At 36.0% G+C, this 18,238-nt stretch overlaps 2 protein-coding genes across 3 annotated transcripts; one reads left to right on the forward strand and one right to left on the reverse strand.

The window, feature by feature from the left end:
* Positions 1-4,893: 4,893 nt before the first annotated feature.
* On the forward strand, positions 4,894-11,187 carry LOC132168852 (ras-related protein RABA1d). Its single transcript, XM_059579914.2, has 2 exons — positions 4,894-5,321; positions 10,460-11,187. The coding sequence occupies exons 1-2, from the start codon at positions 5,101-5,103 to the stop codon at positions 10,893-10,895; spliced, it is 657 nt and encodes a 218-aa protein (XP_059435897.1). The 5' UTR covers positions 4,894-5,100; the 3' UTR covers positions 10,896-11,187.
* Positions 11,188-16,509: 5,322 nt separating this feature from the next.
* On the reverse strand, positions 16,510-17,948 carry WRKY65 (WRKY DNA-binding protein 65). Of its 2 annotated transcripts, none has more exons than XM_059582881.2 (3): positions 17,554-17,948; positions 17,303-17,449; positions 16,510-17,193 (listed from the first exon to the last, which is right to left on the reverse strand). In XM_059582881.2, the coding sequence occupies exons 1-3, from the start codon at positions 17,703-17,705 to the stop codon at positions 16,713-16,715; spliced, it is 780 nt and encodes a 259-aa protein (XP_059438864.2). In that variant the 5' UTR covers positions 17,706-17,948; the 3' UTR covers positions 16,510-16,712. The 2 variants fall into 2 exon arrangements, with proteins under 2 accessions (XP_059438864.2, XP_059438863.2); XM_059582880.2 differs by having other exon boundaries at positions 16,511-17,193; positions 17,303-17,452; positions 17,554-17,947.
* Positions 17,949-18,238: the final 290 nt, after the last annotated feature.

Raw genomic sequence — 18,238 nt, forward strand, 5'->3', positions numbered from 1 at the left:
ACGCATGATTCTTTTTTGAAATAATTCAATCTCATTCATTGAAAAACGAGCATAAAGCTCAAACAACACAGAACAAAGTTCTAAAGCAACCAGAGTCGAAGCTACGAGCTTACAAACGTCAAAGATGACGTATTAAATTCTAGACTAAAAAAAAATTCGCTAACTTATGACTAATTTTCAAATTAAACCATAGATTTGCCCCAAACAGACTCAAACCAACGTATAGGTAGCTCTTATTCCTCGGCATTGAGAGGAGAGAACCCCAAGCCAAAACTCATCCTCCTCGACCTAAAAGCCAGGATAACGTTTACATCCACAACCCAAAAGTCTGGACCAAATCAACTACCCCGAAGGACATCAGGCGGGCAAATCGAGAGAGAGGACCGAGCATTATTACAAGCAAAAACAAAATCGATACAGAGAACAAAACAAGATAGAAAGAACAAAAAAAGGAAAGCCAGAAAAAATTACAGGAAAATAACCAACAAAAAAAAAGCACACTAAGAAAATGACAGCAGCTAAAAAGAAGCGCTGATCGCACGCTCGCTAGAAACCGAAAACGGAAGGGGGCGTTGGAAGCTCATCGTGATGGGGGGTGCGAGAAAAAGGCTCAGTAGAGGACAGTGGGTGGCGGAGCAGGCTCGGAGGAGATCAGCAGCGCACTCAAACGGAGGGGGAAGTTTGAGTGAAACCCCATGAGCATCACCCACAAAGAGTACCTAAACAAGCAGAAACAACAAAAGCAAAAACAGAAAGAAACAAACCCAAACTCTAGCAAAAAATAAGAAAATGAGAGAATATAAGAAAATAAGACAAAGAAACAAGAAACCCAAAACAGAAACCACGTCGAGGAGGAAGGTTGGCAGGGAAAAATGGCCGGAACGCGAAGAACTCGAATGGAGCCGAAGAGGACAGGAGGAGGGGCGAGCGACGACATGGGTTTGGCAAGGACAGTAGATTGAGCAAAGAACGGCCGATCCAATAGCCTAGAGCAAAAAAATGGGACCAAAGGAGGGGGAAGAGGCGGAAAGGATGGGAAATGAAAAATTGCCTAAAGAGTTAGGGGCATTAGGTAAATAGGTTAGCTCGCTAAGAGAAAGAGGGCGACGGGATGGGAGGGGAGGCAAAAGAGGGAGAGGGGAGGAAGGCCAAAGGGGGAGAACAAAGGTTCTCCCCCTCCAACGGCCCTCCCTACTAAAGATGAAACCCTAGCAGAGAGGGGAGGGGGAAAAGCTTCGTATGCCACATGATTTTGATGTAAAATGATTTTCTTTTTTTTTTAATTATTATCGATAACAACTATTTTGACTTATATCTATATGGTGATATAATTACGGAAAATAAAATGCTAAAAGCATTAGTAGTTCAAAATCTATTATGAATGAAAAATATCTAAGTTAAAATGATTTTTTACTAATGTTCTTCATAGAACTAAGATTTATGAAAACCTTGCATCTATTTTAAAATATAACTAGTATTTGGTTTTAAGAGCTCGTGTCACAAAATAATTAGTTGAATTTGTGTTTACTTACCAGGTTGCGGACTCATCATTTCTACATGTAAAATTGTTGGATTTTACAAATATAATTGCGGTGGAGGAAGAGGAGGAGTCATATCAACACCTAAACTACTACTCTTAGAGCCTGTTTGGAATTGTGTTTGAGAAATATAATTTTTAAGTCAAAAAGAGCTTTTGAACAAAAATTTCATTTTTAAGCTTTTGCCAAAAATGCGTTTTGACTATTTTTAAGTTTTTTGGACCCTTAAAACCGTTTTTAATTTTTTTTTTTTTACTAAACGAGTACTTTTTTATTCAAATGGACTTTTTGAGTGTTAAAAGCACTTTTAAGTCCTTCAAACACAATCTCAAACATGACCTTAGAGGTCTACCGAGTGCTTCAGGGATTGGAGTAGTTAGGTTTTGCTCACTTGGGGTTGCCAAGCCTGCACTCGAACTTTGCTTTCTCCCTCTTTCCTCCATTTGTTGCTCACTTGTAGGGCTCAGATGTTGGAAATAATTTTGGATGGTGCACAATTCTCATTGATATAAAATAATTACAATATGAAAATTAACAATAAAATAAATAAAATAAAAGAGATGAAAAGTAGAGTATAGAAAGATCTCATAATATGCTATAGAATCATGCAAGAGTGTTGTCCTTAAAGGTTGATTCGTGCCTCTCGGAGTATATAACTTGGTGCGATTGGATCCTTTGACACGCAACCTCCCAAGATTAGACTATAGTGTCTATCTTCGTTAAGGATGCACTTCTAATAACGAAGAGTAATAGAACAACTCAATTATCAAAGTGAATGAGGGACTTCAGAATATTATTTTTGTAGAAAAGCTAACAATATAATATATAGCTTTCTAGCTTGGAAACAAAGGAATTTAACAAGAGAAAATAATATGTATATTTCTTTGGATAACTCACTATCTATGTATATGCATAAGTATTGTGCCTTTATAAACAAAACATATAAAACCAATCTTAGGACCAAACGGTCATAATAATCATAAATGCTATAAAAGCTTGTTAATGGACAAATCCCTTTACATCTTGGTCAACACCGTTTTTTCCAAGCAACTAAACTCAACGGTAAAAAATTGGTTTAAGACTCCAACGGTAATAAAAAAATATTAAGTAATAATAAATTATAATTGATTAATAAAAGATTGTTTGTAAACAATATTAATGTCCAAGCCGTTACAAACCAAAATGGTTAAAGCTATTTTTATTTTTCATAAAAACTCATGAAGATAATAATATCAAATGATAAAACTGTTTCAAATGACTGAAAAAATAAACGTTTGTAACACATATTACAACACCAGACCCCCACAAAGGGGGAGGGAGTAGGAGACCTTTGTTTTTGGTGTAAGTAGGTTTGAGAAATACAGTGTGTCACTATTATAATTATAATAAACAAGGTATTGTCTACAAGATGTGTAAAGACTCCACTTATTAATATATGAAGTCCATTTTCAATCTAGAAGCTCTAGTTATGCTATGATGTTTAACTTACATTTTGTAAAAATGTGTTTGTGGTTTGAAAAAGGAAAAAAGAAAAAAGAAAAGCTAGTTTCCAATGCTCTCTTGAATAAAAGTAGTAATACCATGTGGAATATGAGAATATTCCATCCATCAACCTCGATATAAATTGGTTGCGTCGTTACATTTACCATTAGATTAGCGTCCGCTCACCTAGTAATCCTTCACTCCCCTCACGAGCCATGGTTGTTGTTGTTGTGGGATTGATCGGAATTTAGGGTTTTGGAACATAAGGTCGGCATCTATGACCATTTATGATTTCTTTAACCAAGTGAACAACTTTCAAAGAGTTTTTCATAAGAAATACCACTTCGGGAGTAGTTGGCCACCAAAAAACATTCTTCTATAGAAGAAAAATATTATAACATGTTTAAGTACTCACAAAACCTTTATAAACTCAAAGCAAAGCTTATAATCCCACGAGTGTTGGGTGATAGTCGAGCACAAGTCAAGCAAAAATTGAGTAAAGGTCGAGCAAGCGTTTAGCAAGTCTTCATAGAGTGAAAGTTTGAACCACATTGTGAATATGACTCAACTCTAACTCTCACAAAACCTTTATAAACTCAAAGCAAAGCTTATAATCCCACGAGTGTTGGGTGATAGTCGAGCACAAGTCAAGCAAAAATTGAGTAAAGGTCGAGCAAGCGTTTAGCAAGTCTTCATAGAGTGAAAGTTTGAACCACATTGTGAATATGACTCAACTCTAACTCAACTACTATCAATTACAACCCCAAATACCTATGTTTTGACACTAAAATTTGCAAACCAAAATTGATTGTCAACCAACAGCGGTCAACCAATAGTCCTAGGTGTTGATGTGATTCAAATCTTGTGCACCAATTGGTTCATCCGAGGATAACATCTAATAATTGACATCCACTAGTTTAACGGAAACGCCTGTTGTGAAGAGTGATGCTACACTTCACACCTATTTTATTATACTCACTTAACATTGATGACTTTGCATGAGCTGAATGGAAGTAAAAAATTTTGTTTTTTTGTTTTTTTTTTTTAAGTGGCCATTCATCCAATGCCACATTAGTCACTGTGAAGTGGGCGTAATAACATGAATAGATTTATTTATTTATTTTTTTATTCAAATTGGCAGGCTCTACCAATCGTAGCTATTCTAGCTAGGTGGTATCCCGTTGCAAGCAGCACAGAAGATACTTAGACGGTAGGAATTATATGCGCTCCTTCAAGTTTAATTGAGTCATAGCTTGACCTTCCAATAGAATATCAGTAGAACCAAGACTAACACTAATCAATCTAATATGCAGAATCCATTGTGAAATTGGAATCCACACAATAATGAGTATAACTTTTGAAAATTTCGTTAATGCAACTAAACCACTATCATGAGCGATGCGAATGGGCTATGATACTAAGAACGATGCACGCCAGGCTTTTTTTTTTTTTTTTTTTTAATAATAATTATAATAATAAAATATTATATTTTATTATTTTAAAATATCAAATCACTTTGGCGGGCATCATGCCGGGCATGATGTTTAACATCATCCGATGCGAATAATAGATTTATTCTTTTGTAAATAAACAGCTATATATATATATATATATATATATGAGCATACCTCCAAAAAAAAAAAAATTGACTTCTATAATTAAGAATCCGTTTTGTAGCTTCCCATAATCATCTTCTCCTCCAAAAGATCACCAAAAATCTGCCAAACAAGTTACTTGATTTACCAAAAAGACAAAAATATCCAAATTACAAAGTACCAAAATCTGATTCATGCCGAGTTTTTTGGTACATTAAGGACGTCAATGTCCTTATTCCTAGAACCCAAAACCTTTCCCTTTTCAAAAAGGACACATCCTTCTCTTCCTTCCGTGTCCAGCTAGCCCAGCAGACATCGGCCGTTCTCATTTCTCACCCACAAAACCAAAAAGGTGTAAAACGAAAAAAAAAAAAGAAGACACGCAACAAATTTTTAGAGAGAGAAAGTAGAGAGAGAGAGATACAAAGCACGCAGATCTCTCTCTGCTTGTCTGAAGCGAAAGTAGTGTTGTTTGGATTGGAGGAATGGCTGGGTACAGAGCTGAGGACGACTATGACTACCTCTTCAAGGTGGTGCTGATCGGGGACTCCGGCGTGGGCAAGTCCAACTTGCTCTCCAGGTTCACTCGAAACGAGTTCAGCCTGGAATCCAAGTCCACCATCGGCGTCGAGTTCGCTACCCGGAGCTTGAATGTGGACGGCAAGGTTATCAAGGCCCAGATTTGGGACACCGCTGGCCAAGAAAGGTGTGATACTGGTTTTTATGATCTGGGTCTTTTTTTTTTTTTTGGAGCTTTTGTTTGTCTGTTTGTTTGCTTGCTGAGAAAACTGAGGCGAAAGAAAGGAAAATCTCATGCCAAACTGAAAATAACTATATCAAGGTTGGTTGAGTAAAGTAACGGATTTAGTTTCATTCATTATAGCTGAGATATGGTGGGCTAATTGGGATACAGAGACGGTTTTGCTTTTATTAGATCTCAGAGGATTCAAAGAATTGAGTAAATTAAACTTAAGTAGTTCTTTGGTGGGGGATTTAATGTTGAAAATTTGACAAGCAGATTGATTTTGTTTTCCTAATAGTCACGCAGCATGGCGGATCAAACTTAGATTTATCGTTTGCAATAGTGGATCCTGATATTCTGCACCTATTTTGTAACAGAAACCTGAGAATGAATTCGAAATGAAGTGAAATGTTCGAGCTTGTAATGGGTTGGTTTGACTTTGCTTCCTATTGAAGTGGATTTTCTCTTTTATGCAGAAAAAAAATAGGCTACTCTTTTTGAAATGATTGTACTCTTCAGACTGTGGTTTTCAATATGGTAATAAATGATATGTAGTCTATAATCTATTGAGATAGTCATGCAGAAAAAAAAATATACAGTATTATAATATCTTTTCTCTTGCTTCACAGTCTTTTTTGTTTTTGTTTTCTTGCCTGTTTGTTTTGTTCAATTTGCCTTATGTTGTATATTGTTAGTAGTGTAAATTGACTTTACTCGTCTTGTGTCTATTGATGTTACCTGTTATTTATTATGAACTTCTTTGTTTTCTTCTAGCCATATCAACTCTAAGCCTGGTGGTTGGTAGTTAATCATCTTAAAAACAATCAGGCAAGAAAACAAAAACAAAAAAAATTGTGAAGCAAGAGAAAAGATATTATAATACTGTAATTTTTTTTTTCTTCATGACTATCTCAATAGATTATAGACTACATGTCATTCATCTTATGAATGCTTGTTTTGTAGACATGATCCTGATTTGCTATTTATATAAAATAAGAGACCATGGCTACGCTTATAGTATCTTAAAAATCTTCATGCATTTCAATGATTTTTTGTCAACATTTATCTGTGGAGTTTACTCCTGAAATACTCTATATCAAGTTCACACTGATTTTTGCTCCGCTCTCTCTCCCTCTTTCTCTCTCTCTCTCTCTTGCTAGAGGCACACACATGTAAACATGTGTGTGTGTCTGCAGCCTCTTATGGTTGATGATTTTGATTAATTTAGTTGCTTCATATCCATTAGTTTGGACTAAATCCTTTTTTTACTCTCGATTACTGTATCACACTATGTGTGGCCTTCTTAAACTGTATTAATACTTTTAATCTCATAACCTCTCATGACGTTTGCATGCATCACTGCTTTGTGCTCCTTGAATTTTGTTTAGGGATACAAGAATGAATGCATATCATTTTCTTTTCCGGTGGAAAGTTGAATCTCCCATGTATTAAGCCTCTCCTAGTGTTGGAAATGTACTTGATCAGATTAATTGTATCTTTTTGAAGAAAAATGAAAAATTAGTCCATGTGGTTGCACAGAATTGCAATAAACTTCCTAGGGTTTAAAAAGTGATTTAGAACTTCTCGTAGTAAGCATAAATGTCAAATAATTCCTTATGTTGATTTGCTGTTTCAAATCCTGACGGAAGTCGTTACTATGCCACGTCATGCCCAATTAGAATTTTACACATCTCTTTTAATAAAAAATAAAAAAATAAAAAAGATGTGTCAAATATAAAAATAAAAGGACATGCTTTCTTTTTCTTTTTATATTTTTTATTAGAGAAGATGTGTCAAATTCTGATTGGGATAACATGGCATACTGTTGATTTCCGTCAAGATTTTAAACGTCAAGTCAACATAGGGAGATATTTGTTATTTATGTGTACCACGGGAAATTTTATATAGCTTTTTAAATCTTAGGGAGCTATTGCAAATTAGTGCAACCATATGGGCTGATTTTGCATTTTTCCGTTTCTTTTATATAAAAAGCTATTTACGTGGCATTAAGCTTTGTATTTTAAGTTTTACCTCTTGTGAACCTAGCATTTTTAACAGTAGCTGCTTAGTTTAATCTCCATCTCTTTTTTATTTTATTTTATTTTATATTCTGCTAAGCTATCTGATTTAATGTAATGTGAGCGTTACCTTGCCCTTGGTATTATTTTGTGTCTAGCATGTTTGAGTGAGATGCACTGCAATGCAACTTCAGTGTTATGTGTGATATCTTCTTAAATAAGTCACCAGTAGGAAGTGCACATGCAATGAATGTGTGAAAGTGAAACACATTGGTAAAGAGGTTGTGGCAGTTTTTTTTAGTGGTAATAACATCTGATAGTAGGGTTGTACAAGGGTAAAGCTTGTAATACATATTTGGTTTTATTTATAGAGTGGTGGTGACAGCAACAGTCACTTATCAGGGTTGTACTTGTGTAGTGACGGCTCATATATGGAGAGGTGGTGATCCGTGGATGGCAATCTAAGGCAGGATTCTTTCTCTTTTGAAATTCCATAAGTTGGTTAAAATTATTAGAATTAGCGTTATGTACCTTCCTTATATGTGTAAATATGAAGGGTTTTGTTACGATCCTAAGGGTTAAGGGTTTAATCAAATTAGTATCCAATAGTCCTAAGGCTTTTGGATTAATGGTTAGACCCTTAATAATTGGTATCAAAGCAAGCACTACATCATAGGTTTGAGTTACGGAGAAGGAGACCTATGAGCTAGATTAAGATGTTTTGATATTATATACGGGCATAGTGTTAAGTTATTAAATACTAATAGGTGAGTGGAACTGCCTAAAAGAGAAAGGGCTATTATTGGGTCAATGCCGATAGATTGGTCCGCTATAGGCGTTAGATTTGGAAATGTGGTGGAATGTTACGATCTTAAGGGTCTTAGAGCTTTTGGATCAATGGTTAGACACTTAATAGGTTTCTTTTGCATATATGCACCATTGGAAAGAAAGTTGAGCCAGCTTCAATTCTCCCTCTTTATAGAAGTATATGTTACATGTTTTTTATGCACATGCAGTTTTTATTTTTATTTTTATTTTTATAAATAAAGATGGTGGTATCCATGATCTTGAAAAGCTACATCAATTATAGTTGTTTAAAAATGAAATATTGGTGTTCTTATATTCTGTTTCAACAGAATGATATTTCGGATAAAAATGTTATTTTTGCCTTTCGTCTGGTATACCATTGTTGGCAGTGATTGTGATAAATATCGGTCTTATGAAACTTGTCGTTGTTGACATTAACTTGTAGATAATTACCTATCTATGAATTTCTTATCAATTCTTGTGAATCCCTTAAAAAGTAATAGAAAATCATTATACCTGATAAAACAAGAAAATGTATTCTATTACATGAGTGATTGTTGGAGTCAACTCAAACTCCCTTTTTCCCTTGATTTAAAATATACTTTTAAGTCTTAGTGGATCTTTTAGGATCATGATAGTGATTTTAATTAAGCTAAAGTTCAAGCAAAATTACACCACCACCACCACCACCACCACCACCATGCACATCTTTAACTCCTCCATTGTCACTACTAGTCTTTCATTGTAGAGTTCTCTACATGTACTTTATTCACAAACAACATCAGTAAGCGAAGCATTTTACGTACTATTTTTGTGGCTTTCATTTAACTGTCATGTTTGCTCTTGAATCAACACAAATTCATTCACTGAGAGGGGCTAGTTGGATATCTAGTCATTGAGGATTGTTTAGAATTGATTCTTGATTTACTTAAATCTACTATCATTTATAGCTATATGAACAGTTAGTTCTGCTGTTCTTCAAATCGGGCTTAAGTTGGCATTTTTTCTCCTATCTTTTTGATCGCTTATGGCTTGTGGACTTAATTTTTTTGTAGCTTGTTGGTATCAGGCCTATTTGTTGTTGAAACATAGGTAAGTATCACCTGCGTATAATTAATTATCTGAGTTGAGACAGTGGCAGAGTGATGTAGTTAATGTATTAGTGGCAGAGTGATGCTTCTCAATTATATAATTTCAGGACTTTCACATATTTTAGTACTTATTTGGCAGAGTAATAAATCATCACTTATCCTAAAAGCCTAAGTTAATAAAAAGGATAAATTTAATCATTTAATTAATATTCTAGCATTCTCCCTCATGTATGGGCCCAAAATCCCAACATTCCTAAAAGCCTAAGTTAATAAAAAAGATAAATTTAATCATTTAATTAATATTCTAGCATTCCCCCTCATGTATGGGCCCAAACTCCCAACATTCCTTCTCATGTGTGATATTTAATTGAAATGAGATTTGAATGACGGAGACAAGATTCGAACTCAGGACCTTTACTCTAATATCATGTTAAATCACCACTTGTCTTAAAAGTTTAAACTGATAAAAAAAAGTAAATTTAATTATTTAGTTAATATTCTAACATGTAAATCCTCTCACAATTTAATTAGTTAGCTGACACAACTGTCTATTGCGACATATTGCTGCCAGGGATCCATTTATGTTTCTGCCAGTGCCAGCACATTGACGCAGTTGTGTCAAGACAGAGATAGTTAACAGAGCTTCTCCAATTTGTCAAAAGAATTGACTGCGATGGAAACATGGTGAAATAAATCGAGTCAATTTCTTTATGGAATTGAATATGGTTGGTTATATCTAAAGTTCAAAATGTAACTCTAGGAAGTGTCATGGAAATTAGGTCCCTAGAGCTGTTATCAGGATGATAGGGGAAGCTGTTGATGATGATATGCTGGATGAGTAACTTCACCAGTTAATTGGATATATAACAATTATATTCTTGTTTACAACATTGTTATTTGGATATAAGTAATGTTATTTAGTGGACTGTTATACGACTGTCATATAATTTGATGATGCAATAGTGAAAATTAGCCCTTGGATTAGTATTTATAAAAAGGAAAAAATTTTAAGGCTGGTTTCACTGCCACATCACTCCAATTGTATGACAATTGTGTATAGTAGTCTATTAAATAGCATTACTCTTTGGATATTCCTTTGTTTTATCTGGATTTTGAGGTTTCTATGCATATTGCCTTTTGTATGCCCTATCCTTTCCATTGTCTGACCTTGCTTGTTGAGTTTTAGGTACCGGGCCATAACCAGTGCTTACTACAGAGGGGCTGTTGGTGCACTGCTTGTGTACGATGTCACAAGGCATTCCACTTTTGAAAATGTCGAAAGGTGGTTAAGGGAATTGAGGGATCACACCGATCCCAACATTGTGGTCATGCTCATTGGCAATAAATCAGATCTTCGTCACCTTGTGGCAGTCTCAACTGAGGATGGGAAATCCTTTGCTGAGAGGGAGTCCCTCTTCTTCATGGAAACGTCTGCCCTCGAAGCAACTAACGTGGATAACGCATTTTCCGAAGTTCTTACTCAGATCTACCGTATCGTTAGCAAGAAGGCCATGGAGACCGGAGACAATGCAGCCGCTTCAGCCGTTCCTTCCAAAGGAGAGAAAATTGATGTCAGTACAGATGTTTCAGCTGTGAAGAGAGCTGGCTGCTGTTCCACCTAGAGGTTTCAATCTGTGTGGGATGTGGCTGGTTTGTTTTGCTGCATCTTGTTTCTATGTACACTACGATTGTGTAAAAATTTTTCACAGATGCCTACAGTAGGAGATAGGCCAGATCTGTTCGTTTTACTGTCAAATTTTTTCTTTGGTGATGACTGAAAGTTTTAGCTAAGTACTTGTTTAAGAGCTGGATATTACATCCATTCAATCTGGTGCTGACCTGGATGGGCTCGAATCTGCACCAAATATTTGTTTTTCTGACCCATTATTGTGAAAATTGCTTTATCTGGTCTCATATGGCGTATAGTCTTAAACAAAATCAATTCCCCCACCAACTCTTCTTTTTGTCTTCCTGTCTCTCTCGCTTTCTCTGATTATGTGTAACAATCCTGTTACTGATTAAGGGATTTTGTATGGATTAAGGATGGATGATTAAACCAATGGTAGAATGATTTGTAAAACAGTGGAATTAGGATGTGGTGTAAATTTTTTTTTTTTTTAGTTTTCAATAAAAAATTGACACATCAGGTAAAAAAATCAAATACAATGTAGATTAAAACATTGTATCTTTAATTCAAATCAGGGTTGCGAGTTAAATTGCCAACCATAGTTATAACATTAACAATGAGCTAGCTAAATTTGGTTAGAAAACTCATTTTTTCTAGTTGATCTAGTAACTTTTCGAAAGTACCCAACATTAGATTCTCTAAGGTTTCGTTTGGGATTGTAATTTTAAAATAGAAAAAAATGTGATTTTTAAAAAATACAATTAAGTATTTAGTAAAATTACAGTTTGGCCTTTAAAATTGCAATATAGCTTTTAAAATTAAGCGTTTTTAAAAAACGTACCCCATTGCTCATGATTTGAAAATACATTTTTTTACGTTTCAAATCAATTTTTTTTTTTTTTTTAAATGCACTACCAAACTGTAACGCCCCCCTCCAATGACATAGTATTGTCCGCTTTTGACCTATCTGAACCAAACTTCCCAGGAGGTCACCTATCCTAATATTAATATTGCATAAACACGTTTAACTGCGGAGTTCTGATAGGTCCATCGTCATTACGGCTTTAAAACGCGTTGTTGTCAAGAAGGATGTGAATATATGTATAGGCACATTCCCATCCCTAGGCGATGCGGGATGTGAGAATAATTTGTGATGGCCCACTTAAATACACATGACTATCTTTTTTTTTTTTAAAACATATCATGGAAGAAGTGAATTATCATAGTGGCATGATGATACCGTAGTATGCCATAAACCTATATATTAACCTGATTGACATTATAAATAAGTCTCACAGTAATACATGCATCATACTTAGCAATTATTAGAGTCTATAACTTTGTAGCGGAAACTAATTAACATTAGACATAATGTAACACTATCAGAGCTGACATATACATATAGGTGAATAAAATTTACATATAAAAGTGTTACTGGCGACATAAGCCATATACAAAATATTCATTGTTTAGACATGTACAAGTAATGTCTATGCAAAAAGGGGACTAATAATTAGTTTGACCAAAAGACATTTGGCACATCATGACCTCAGTCATCATAGTAGCCCAAATACATGGCTACAAGATCTCCATCAACTGTTCCTATACCTGTATCAACAACATCATCTACGTGTTCACGAAGCAAGTCGCAAGCACACAACTGATGTATGAGTCCACAGTCTCTGTAAGTATAAAAACTACTAACTTTTCCATTGAGCCAACCTCTCACAACTACACAAGTTTACAATAATGTCTACATAGCCATAGCCAATAAAGTAAACACCATAATCTTGGGAGTGAAAACACACTATTTAGTTGTGAATATACATGTAAGCTCAAATCTTCCACTCAGAACATAAACATACAAGCCAGTCTAAATCATACGTACTTATATATTATATAGCTTAGCTATACCCATAGATGTGTATTCGATTTTACGGGCGAACACATGCTACAAGTACAACTAGGTAATAAAACATATATGAAAGTCATCTTGTGCATTCTAGCTGTAACATTATATATATGCTCAGTAACATCTCCCACCACATGTGCATATTATTACATCTAGCATAAAACCAAAATGTAAATCATCATATGCAAAACCATTTGTAACAATATCCATATGCTTGGTTACATATCCCGTCACATATGCATACTATTACGCCTAGCAAAATCCCTCATAAAATAGATCATCATTCTCATAAATCATTATGCCATGCATGCTCATGCTCATCTTTGTCATTTTCATAACATCTTGTACCATTTGTCTATGTCCTTACTTTGCTTACCGCTACTTGTGCCATCTACAAAGTAAGGTCAGCCCTTGATTTGCTTACCTCAGTTTTTGCCATCTATAGAGCAAGGTTATCATGCCTTTTTTGTAACGCCTCAATGAAATCAATTGACTGGTAATTGACTCTATGGTTTGCCTCCCAGTCTTATTCTTCTTGAAATAATACTCAAGGATCTTATCATCTCCGAAGAGAGACTACAACAGAAGACTTTGACTAAGGGACATAAATAGTAATAATTTAAAACCACAATTATAACAACAAGAGTGATACTAAAACCATCAGCAAAAACATAGGAAAAGAAATAGTGTTTAAAACATTTGAAAACCTTTGCTCTTTAAGAAGGATAAATTTCATAACTCATTATGGTATTTATAACAAACAGGAAAAATCACATCATAATATAAAAGCAAAACTTGGCTTAGAGGAGTTTACCTTTGAAGATGACAACTCACTTCAAATCTCCTCCTTTTTTTCTAAATAAATCACTTCTCTTTCTATGTTTAGGGTTGAGGGGGGGTGTGAGAGTGATGAGTGGAGGCTAAAGGGCAGAAGTGGGGTGGTATTTATAGGGGTGGGGTGGGTTGCATGCTGGACAAGGTAGAGAATTGGTTAAAATTGATTTTCAAATTGTCATCGAACGTTCTGTATTATGCTCGAACATTCGGTGTATTTTTACCTAACGGTTCTAGGGTTATGGATCTAACGTTTAGTGTGTTCTAGTCTTGAACGTTTGCACTAGGGTTAAGGTCTAATGTTCGGTGATCCTCCATCAAACGTTAGGCCAGAAGCTAAAAGTTGGATTTTAGTTGTTTCTTAAATAAAAAGGGTTTTTAAAGACAATTGTAAGTAATGGTTGCATTTATTATAAAAATGTTTTAATAAACATGGTCGTAATTAGGTTTTCCCAAGAGTCAAAATTGTCATGTGTGCCTTAGCATGTGAGAAATATATACATGCTTCTTTTAACTGCATGTGATGAGTACATGCATTTTTAATAGAATTTCTCCCAACTATTGTTTTGCTATTAAAAGAAGTATGTGTTTCACACACGCTTAAGAGACACATGAAAATTTTATAGACTAAATTAGAGAAAGCTTACAAAATTAGAACATATGAAAGAAAGAAATCTCTAATTAGCTAGGCTAGAGAATGACGATTATTTTCTCTCTTTATTTATTTCACTTTGTGAGAGTTACATCTTATTTAAGGAGAAACATACGGGTGAAGTAAAATAGCACAGTGCGTGGCACGCCAGTGTAAATTTTTTTTTTTCTAATTAAATAGAAAAAAAAAAAATTTAGCTAGCGTGCCATGCACGCCAGCGTGCGCTGTATCACGGTCCGAAACATACAACTTATTTTAGGAAGAAATTCTTGAACCAATAGTAAGAGTTCTTAAGGTATCTTTTCAAATTGTCCTTAAAATCCACAAAAGTGAGCCCATTCCGAATGAGGTAACCATTGTCCCATTCAAAGGTGTCAAGAAATATTCATGAATAGTGTCCCTTCACATTTGCAATCTCTCAGCAAAAAATTTAATCGTTAATATCCTCAATAAAAATTGAGAGGGAGAAATACTCTATTTGTTTATTCATGAATGAACCTTTATCAAATTGCCTTTTAAGGTTTAAAAATTATCAATTTATTTCACAAGGTTAGAACCGCTATCAAATAGATTCCTTTTCTACCTTCTGTTGGTATTGCGTCATATCCAATAAAAATTTAACAAGTGTCATCTTCTAGATTGGGGCAGTACCATTAAAAATTTAACGAAAGGTGGACAAAAGATCTAACGGTTTTAACCTTGAAGAATAAATTGATAACTTTTAAACTTTGGAGAACGATTAGATAAAAGTCCATTACTCAGGACCATTGTAGCATTTTTTTCCCTAATTGAAATAGTTGTCTGTATCTTTCATTTAAAAAAATGACATCAATTTTCTACAAACTACGTAGTTCCTATAACCCCGCCTCTAAGAAAGTGACATATATCTGTATGTACTTCTAACATGATTTTTGTTTTTGTGGCCGAAACCACTCCAGCCCCTTGGGGGTGGTCCGGCCACTCCCAAATGCACTCAGTCCCTTTTTTTTTTTTTTTTTGGACAAGGGGGTGGCCGGACCACCCCCTTAGCCATGGGGTGGTCGAACCACCCCCATACTGGCCATGGGGGTGGCTCCAGCCACCCCCTTGGCCAAAAATGGGGTGGTTCGGCCACCCCATTTTGGCCAAGGAGCCACCCCGATCGGTTCTCGTTTTTTTATTTTTTTATTTTTAAATTAATATTTTAATTTTTTTTTATATATATAAAAAAAAATTTCAGTTGGAATTATCGGTTGGGAAGTGAGTAAAATAAGTGTTATTTTTGAAATTTGTGTGATTTTTTTTTTGACTGAAGACCTGCAACAATCAGCTGGCACTGTAGCTGGAACAGTGCCGTTCCAGCTACAGTGTTGGCCCGTTCTATTGGCAAACAGAGCCAAGAAGATCATAGGAAGCGCAACACATCTTGGGTGACGTTATTGAAGAAACATTTAATATATAATATATATTTTTTTAAATATTTGTTTTTGAAGAAACATTTAATATATAGAATTTAATCTTGCTTTGGCTTACTCCTTGTCACTATGAAACAAAACAAACATATATATATTTAAACAATTTTGGGGGCATCGAACTATATAATATAATTTATACTCCCTCAACCACTCCCCCAATTTAATACATCATCTGCTCTTAGCTAAACAGGTTTATCTAAATCATGTGCAAACATGACATAATTTGAGCTGTTTTCTATTAACCACCAAATTATGGAGGCAATGCAATGTCCAGCCAATCCATGGCACCTAAAAGTCAAATTAAACCATTTTGTTTGACTTTTAGGTTTGGCCTGCCAGACAATTCAATTTTGCAATTGCAACCATTCAAACAACTGAAGTCTCCTCCTGTTTGTGAGCTGTTCACTAATATTTTACTAATAATAATAATAAATGTTATATAATTAAAATTATATGGCAGTAAAAATTAAGTATTTCGTCTTAATTAGTTTATTTTATAAGTGTCTTTATTAGTTAATTATCATAGAAAACATCAAATTTACTATGTGTTTCTTTAGGAAATGTGGCCGTTTTCATTAATAAAAGAGGAAGTCCCACAATGGATGTCACTGTCGTGGACTTGTTCAATTGGATGGATCATGATTGGTGGGTCCCAATTAAATATCTATACGGAAACTGTTAGCGGCCAGCTATTGGAGACGAGCGGCCAATGGCCATGATGCAAAATACAAGAATGAATAGGGACGGAGCCAACCAAACTAGACTTTTTTTTTATTCATTTACGACGCTGAATTCAAGGAAAAAGAAAAAAAGAAAAAAGAAAAATACTATTAAAAAATGTTAAAAAAAAAAAAAGAAAAAAGAGAAAAGAATTGGTATCTTATGGGCCATGGCGCACGATACGCACATAGTTGACAAACGGGGAGAGATTGGGGGATAGTGTGGGCCCGGATACACGTGTCAGTAGATCTCGACTCCTGGTCCTACGCCTCGGAACACAACGGAGCACTCCGGCAACTCGCCCAGATCGGCGTACAAGGACTCGTCCTCCTCCCTCATCGGGAAGAACATCGCCACGTCAGCGTCGACCCCCACGCTGCTGTCCGCGAAAATCGGGCTCTCCAGCACCGTGGACGACGTAGTTTCCATGTCGCTGAACCACCCGAACTCGTCGCTCAACATCAACGACTCGTCGCCCAGATCCGCGAGCACCGTCGACGACGTCGTTTCCTGGTCGAGCAGCTTGTCCGTAACCGGTTCGGGCTTCTCGGGTTTGGGCGTCGTCGATTGGTTATGGTTGTTGTGGTGGTTTCTAGAAGCCGGCCACGGATGGTTGTGCTCGCACGAGTAGGTGACCACTAGCATTGTGGGGTCCACACGGCTCCTCTCTACTTGTTTCCTCGCCGGGCAGCCCTTGGAGCTACTGCAGCGATAGTAACCCCTGCCAAACCAATCACACGCGTACACCGTCTGATTACACAATCCCACCACAAGAGCCTACGCCGCATTACTGCGTAAAAAAAAAAATCTGACTGGTTTCAATTCGTTACCTGGGATACGGAGATCCTTTGATGGGTTTCTGACCGTACTTCCGCCACGCCCACGAATCCGACGGTGGAGTATTGCTCTCCCCCTTGAGGCGGGACCCTTCCACGTCCTTGATTGGCACTGACACCACTCTTTTCTGTATCGCGCGCCTACTGTAACAAATCCTGTGTCAGACCAAATATACCGAATTTTCCATTTTTATACAGAGTGAGAAGAATTATGCATGTGAAGCGTGAGACGTAAAATTACCCACCTTTTTCTCGGGGACGAAACGGAGTTGATCTTCATGTCGTTGAAGATGGAAGACGGCGGCGATTCAGCGCCGTTTTCTGGGTTGCCATCATTCTCTTCTTGCTGATCAGTACCCGTAAAGGGTCGTTGGCTGTTGATGAACCGAGTGTCCATGACTAAGCTCTAGAGTACCGTTGAGTGCTGCTGCTGTTGATATTTTTAGGACCAACAAATTGGCTGCCGAAGAGAGAGAGAGAGAGAGAGAGAGAGAGATGGAGGGGGAAGAAAGAAGCTGGGGAAGGTCTTGAAAGAAGGGGTGGTCCTTTAACAATGGGCCATCTTGTAGGTTTGGTATTTGTTTATTTCCGGACGTGCAAAAAAATGTGAAATAATCTCCCGAAACTATAGGCCTATGGCTATGGCGATCTGAAAGCAACGTCAATGGTTTTCGGATAAACATCAATTGTGGTCTTTGAATAATATATATATATACCAAGCTGCTTTAATTAATTACTTAGTAGTAAAGTTTGTAATAAATCTAGAAGATCGATAAATAATTCTATTAGTTTAATGCATAGAAAAAAAGGCCGACGCGGTAATTTTAACTCATAATGTGACGTATGTCATTTGGATAGTTATCTACGTGACATAACAATGACAAAAAGAATTATTAAATTTAAAACATGTAGTTTTTTATAATTACAATA

Source organism: Corylus avellana, chromosome 1, assembly GCF_965113065.1.
Source record: "Corylus avellana chromosome 1, dhCorAvel1.hap1.2, whole genome shotgun sequence".
Lineage (NCBI taxonomy): Eukaryota > Viridiplantae > Streptophyta > Magnoliopsida > Fagales > Betulaceae > Corylus > Corylus avellana.